This window comes from Lipophrys pholis, assembly GCF_963383615.2.
Source record: "Lipophrys pholis genome assembly, chromosome: 9".
Classification (NCBI taxonomy): domain Eukaryota; kingdom Metazoa; phylum Chordata; class Actinopteri; order Blenniiformes; family Blenniidae; genus Lipophrys; species Lipophrys pholis.
Genome location: NC_137639.1, coordinates 30,514,001 through 30,520,362, shown reverse-complemented (window position 1 = coordinate 30,520,362; position 6,362 = coordinate 30,514,001). Strand labels below are relative to the sequence as shown.

The 6,362-nt window shown below is 47.8% G+C and overlaps 1 protein-coding gene across 1 annotated transcript in view; it reads right to left on the bottom strand.

The window, feature by feature from the left end:
- Window positions 1-17: 17 nt before the first annotated feature.
- The window catches only part of pear1 (platelet endothelial aggregation receptor 1), a 54,186-nt gene continuing 47,841 nt past the window's right edge, over window positions 18-6,362 (bottom strand). The window contains exons 18-23 of the mRNA XM_080471128.1: window positions 5,948-6,166; window positions 5,340-5,455; window positions 5,130-5,256; window positions 3,831-3,893; window positions 2,717-2,950; window positions 18-2,017 (exon numbers count right to left, since the gene is read on the bottom strand). Of these exons, the coding sequence (XP_080327254.1) occupies window positions 1,866-2,017; window positions 2,717-2,950; window positions 3,831-3,893; window positions 5,130-5,256; window positions 5,340-5,455; window positions 5,948-6,166 (911 nt within the window). The 3' untranslated portion in view covers window positions 18-1,865. The remainder of the gene's footprint in view (window positions 2,018-2,716; window positions 2,951-3,830; window positions 3,894-5,129; window positions 5,257-5,339; window positions 5,456-5,947; window positions 6,167-6,362) is intronic.

Sequence of the window (6,362 nt, the reverse complement as noted above, 5' to 3'; positions counted from 1 at the left end):
AAACAGACAAAAATCCAAAAAGTGCCAACATCTTTATTTACATTATATACACACACAAACGGTCCATGAGGGTTACATTCAAAAAATATATGTTCATACGTAGAAAAGAAGCTCCCAGACTTTCAAACATGTACATTCAGTCTGGTTCATCATCCAGCATTAAAACGAGCCTCAATCACCGACGCAAGAAACTACTTTATTAAAAACGGGTTTGTAGTGACGAGAACTCTGACCGAGACGAGTTGCTCGGTCTTCTGTCGAGTCTGGATCACACTGGGTCGTTAGTGAAATGTGGTGGGTTGATGATCTGCAGAGGAGGAAAAGAGCGATCCGGAACATTCTGGATACCAGATCCAGATGATTCGGTTATATCTGTGTACGTATACATGGTGGGGGAGGGGAAGGTTAGACGAGGTAAATCGTCCTGTTGGAGTAGACATGTTTTTTTTTTTTTTTTTTTAAAAAGTAGAAATGTTTCTCAAATCTTGACAATGAACGGAGAACTTCCCAATAGAAACGTTTCCTCTGATCATATTTACAGGCAGTCATTGGCTCACTGAGTCACTTACAATCTGGATTACGGGTAATGAAGAGAAGTGAAAAGTCAAAATGCATTCATTTCTTTTGCATTCGATGGCAGTGATGGAACAGCTGAAAGCCCTTTTTCTGTGCGAACTGGCCCTTTAAATTCGTTGCATAGTAAAATCCAGCTGTGACAAACTGACATTCGTAACGCTGGAGTGATTTTCTCAGTTTCTCTCTACTTTATTCACAAATGACGGTTTTAAGATCCACCGCTGAACTGAATTCAAAACATTAACATGTTCATTTTAAAATACATCGCTGTGAGGATAACAATATATCTATTTCCATATTTACAAAGATTTTTATCACAAACAGGATGAATTCTGTCGCTTCATGACACAAACTGCCGGACATGTTGAAACAGCCCAACTAAAGAACGACCTGCAAACCAGACGTGAAGGGAAACGTCCAGCGACGGCGCTTCATTAACTCCTCTCAACTCGTTTCAGCTCAAAAAGAGAAAACTAATGCCGATAGTACTGGACGAGCCAACAATGTGTAGATATGAGTACTTTATAGTATTTATCCTCAAGGAGTGAAAATGTTGACGGTGCCATCTGTAAAAACTATTTTGGAGGAAGAAAATTGCAAAAAAAAAAAAAGGTTTGATTTCCTAGAAATGTAGTCCTGATTGACTTCAGCCTGTTACTACACATGTTATTACATTATTATTACATTATCAGCCAATTTGACATTGTTGCTACAGATGAAATTTAAAACGTGTGTGTGTTCTTGTGTTTCTATGACACATTATATTCTTTCAACATGTTTGCAAGATGAGGCCAAGAGTATAAAGACAACACACCAGCAAAGTGGTCTGTTCTTGTTTAGCTACACTTGTGGGGACGTTGTCCTGATTTGCACATTGACCTGCGGGGACCGACGTCCACGCAGGACTAAAGTCGATGTGTTTTAACAAGAGAACAGGTTTTGAGCTCTGGGCTGGGCGAGGAGTTGGTTAAAGCCTGGAAACTCCGTTAAGGCTGAGGTGAAACAAGTCTGCAGGACAGAAACATGAAATGTCCTCAGAAGGTTGGAAAACTAAAAAGAGTGTGTGTCTTCTCTCTCCACTGGAGGGGGCAGCAGCTGAAAGCCGCCGGCGTCGCCAGGCAGCGGCGAGCTGGCTCCTCGGTCTGGATGTCAGGTCTGTCACGGTGAAGCGAGTACCGCCACGAGCCCAACGGGGGGCAGCATTGAGCTGAAAGCACAGAGGCATGGTGGGGTTGAGGGAGCGGGGGGGGGGTGGCGTACAGATCCCACTGTCGGAGGAGGAGGCGGGGTCACTGTGGGGCCCTCATGGGGGAGGGGCCGGGGGAGGGGGGGCGGCGCAGCGGCGGCAGGTCGTAGTGTCCCGGGATGTGGCTGTTCACCGGGAGGTCGTAGTGACTCTGAGCCTCCTCGTTAGGCGAGAGGCTGACGGACGTCTGACGCTCTGACAAAACAACACGTTGGTTAGGAAGGACAAACGTTTTCATACTTTCCTAAATGTCTCCAGATAGAGACGGATTCCTTCATTTGTCCAACTTTTGCTGCGAGTTTCTGCTTGAAATTGGCAGAACAGCATTTAGAAAAAATGACAATAAACTAAAAATTATTTTTATTTATAACGCACTTTACATTTGAACAATCTCAAAGTGCTGCAGGAAAAAAAGAATTAAAAGTTAGGTCAAAGAAAAACTGTTAAAGTTTAAAAGGGATAAAACAAAGAAGGCTTTTTAAAAAGGTAGGTTTTTATTTTAAACATTTTTTATAGGGTTAAACTCCCGGCTCTACTACAATTTTCTACTTTAAGTCTAAATTATTATATATTTAGCGAGTGTACATGTGTATTTTATTTCACATAGAACTGTTATCTGTGTGAAAATGTGTAGCTGGACTGACAAACAAAGCAACGTTGACTTCTTGAGGTTTTTATCATTGACTTGCAATGAGGAACCTTCCTGGTGTGTTTGGACGGTGCAAACCACTGCACCACCACGTCATCACCGTGTTCCTCGGTTTGATTCCCTGTTGGAGCACGTGAGGTGAATCCTATTCTTCTCGTTGGGATAAATCCACCGGAAACTTTGTTCTTTTTCTATATTTTATCACTTTTTTTGAACGTGAGCTAGTAGCAGTTGGTGTTGCTCACCTCTTCGTAAGGTTCCCGTGTTGAATGGCGGCGGCGGCGGCGGCGGCGTGACATCGGTGTACACTCGCGGCGGTGAGATCTCGGTGTACGCTCGCTCCCGGGGCACGGCCGACTTCATCTCCATGTAGCTGCTCTCGGGGGGGCAGAAGGGCAGGCCGGGCAGGTCCTTGATGGTGGCGTAGGGATTCTCACTGTTCAGGGAGCTGCTGCTCGCCGCCGCCGAGTCCTTCAGGTCTGTCGCCATGGGAACAACCACAGACTCGTCACGACTCGGTGAGAGCGACGGAAAGTTTCAATCTACTGGAGGAAAGTCTCTGAACAAATAAAACGAGTCTGAAGGTCATTTGTTGAATGTAGAGAACTTTAATGTTTGACTCCGAGTCTCCACCCTCTAGTCTCTCTCTCTCTCTCTCTCTCTCTCTCTCTCTCTCTCTCTCTCTCTCTCTCTCTAGTCTCTCTCTCTCTCTCTCTCTCTCTCTCTCTCTCTCCAATCTGTTTCTCTCCCTCTCTAATCACTCTCTCTTGCTTTCTCTCTAGTCTCTCTCTCTCATCTGTTTCTCTCTCTCTCTAGTCTCTGTCTGTTGTCTCTCTCTCGCGTTCTCTCTAGTCTCTCTCTCTCTCTCTCTCTCTCGCTCTCTCTAATCTGTTTCTCTCTCCCTCTCTCCCTCTCTCTCTCTCTCTCTAATCTGTCTCTCTCTCTGTCTCTAGTCTCTCTCGCTCTCCCTAGTCTTTTACTTCCTCCGTTCTTCAGTTTCTTTTCTGGTAAAATGCAGTTTTTCTTTTTCACTCCAGTGTTTCCGACATACATAAACTAGAATGTGACTTTGCTGGTTTATTTGTTCACCTATTGATTTGTACATTCCCGATGAGAGAATCGGTCAGGACTGGAAACACTAGAGGTTCTTTTGTCACGGAGCCACGAGGTGAAAATCTCATCATGGCGAAACCATCAACGTTCACACAGGTTGATAAGTCGAGACGTGAGAGTTCATAAAACGGCAGCTGGGATTCATTGATGTGTGACGAGATCAACGGTTCCCTGCAGCTATTGTTCATGTGTTCATGTGTTGAACAGTAAAAATTAAAGGAGGCTGAACGCGGGGTGATTAAGTACCTTTGTTGTAAAACTTCCCCAGGCTGGCGCTGTAGCTGTAGCTCCTGTCGATGCCAAAAGCTCCTGGAAACAATAAAAACAAAAGCCGCCGTCTTCAGGTCTTTGTTCAGGATGAATAATCAGAAGCAGGAAGGTTTACGGAGCCAAACTGAATCAACTGCAGGTGAGAGGCGGCGGCCTGGTCGCTCCAGAAACCTTCAGTATTCTAAGTTTCCAGCTCCTCCTTGATTTTCCTCCATTTGAATATTGGATCAAACAAGCTGCATTCAGAATCTGCTGTGTCTGTGTGAGCGGGACGGGCTCCGCCCACACATGCCCATCTTGGGAAGAGGAGGAACTACTTCCTCTCGTGGTGCCATGTGCCAGAGCAGAGCTGCCTAATTGTGGGAGGAGTCAAAGGGAGGGCCTACCTTTATTGGGATTGGCTAAACCCCCGATGACACTATATAGGGTTTGATTTCTGATTGGCTGGTTGGAGCAACACACTTTTTAAAACCTGAAACAAGCCAGGGACAGAGAGGACAGACTGTCTTCACTTCTGGGGCGTCAGTCCAGGTATGGGGACGATTAGTACTGCTGGAAAGCCTTTAGGAAGTGGATTTTACATAATATGACCGGGCGGGAGGTTTTGCAGGCGAGGTGGCGGTGAACCGGAGCAGCACTGAGTCAAAAGCTAGAAGTGTGAAGCGCCGACGTTGCAGGCGGTGTGTTAAGGCCACTGCAGACTCCCAGAAGAACAAGAAGAAAAGTTGGGCTGTGACGTCAGCAGGAGAGTTCATACTCCGTGGAGAAGCTGTCGAACTCACAGGCCACGCCCCCTCACAGCAGACACAGTTCTGTGAAGCGGCGTTTAAACTTTTCTCACTTCCAGTGTTTTCAGAAATACTTTTCACTGAACTGTTTCAATAGTAAAAGAGAAAGTTGGTGTCCGAGCCGCCATGTTGGTCTGGTTTTACCTGCAGGAGCTGAGTGATGCGTTCAAGTGCATCTCGTAAATCCGCCCACCCTCATGTTAACGGGCTGCGGGGCTCGTGCAGTAGCGAGGTTACAGGCTAAATATGATTAAAAGATGACTGAAAGTCATTAGCAAGCTGTAAAGTGTATACGTAGCACACGGCAGTGCCGAAGTTTCGGCAGTGCGGCACCGACAGACTTCGGCCCGGATTGTTGGCACAGCTGAACCAAAATTATGTCATTTTATACGGCAGGACCCCAGAATGCCGAACTTCCTTCTTGTTCTTATGGAAGATGAATCGACCTTTCCAGTCAGGAAAGCCTCGGGTGTGTGATGTGGTCCACCTGAGTCTTTGCGGGCCTCATGGTGCTTCCAGTCGGCGGGCAGCGTGGCGTTGGTCTCCACCCCGAACAGGCCGCGGCGTTCCCGCTTGGCGTTCTTCACGCTGCAGAACAGCTGCTTGTTGGTGTTCTGGGGAGCAGAAGGACCAGAGGATCAGCTGAGGTCTGCCAGAGCCAGACCGGGTCCAGGACCAGGTTCAGGTCCATGTTTACCTTGACGGTGCGGTCGCGGTTGTTGGGCAGGTGGGGCAGCGGGGGTCGGTTTTGGTTCTGGCTCAGGGTGTGGTAGCTCGGGTTGGAGTAGTAGTGGTGGTAACTGTGGGGGACGTCTGGAGGCAGAAACAGTCACTTCTGATCCAACTATCAGGACCAAAAGAAAACTCTATGTACAGGCCCCGCCCACTCCACGGCACCATTTCATGTAACCATGTTTTTTGTCCGATCATCAACACGCAGTGTTTAGGCACCTGAAAACTGTTTGTTTGTTTTAACGGGCTCCAGAGTGGAGGAACATATTTAAGCAAAACGATGATGTCATGGCCGCGCCTCTCGACCTATAACCCCGCCTCCCTCTCCGTGACGTCACTTAACACCACCAACATGGCGGACTACCTGCTCCAGGTGGAGCTGCTGGAGCGGCCGATTGCTCATTTCTCCATTCCTGGTGTATTTCTGTGGCAGTATTACACTGCCACCTTCAGGCCTGGCATATGTACTACATTACTTTGAGTAGTTTACATGGTGTTGTGGACGGGGCCAAAGTAACTAACTGAAAAGTACAGATTACATGGCTGGGATTACGTGATTACATGAGGCAGTACCTGGCACGGCGTACTCGGAGTTGAGCGTGCGGCCGGTGGAGAAGGACACGGTGGGCGTGTTGCTGTGCTTCTCCTTCTGCCGCCGGCGGTACAGCAGCAGCAGAACCAGCAGCAGAACCACCAGCAGAACCAGGACCACGATGCCGCTAATGGCCCCCCATGACTCCCTCTCCCCGGGGGGCAGCGGAACCATGACGCTCCCCGTCTGCTCCGAGGAATCTGAGAAGGTTCAACCAACACCGGAGATCTCACAAGAAAACCAAGGAAATCACAAAAGATATTTTTTAAGAAGATTATTCAATCTGGTCTTCAGTGGCCTGCCAGGATGCTCTGTACCAACTGGTGATAACAGGGGGGTCTGTACCAACGGGTGATTACAGGGGGGGCTGTACCAACTGGTGATCACAGGGGGGGC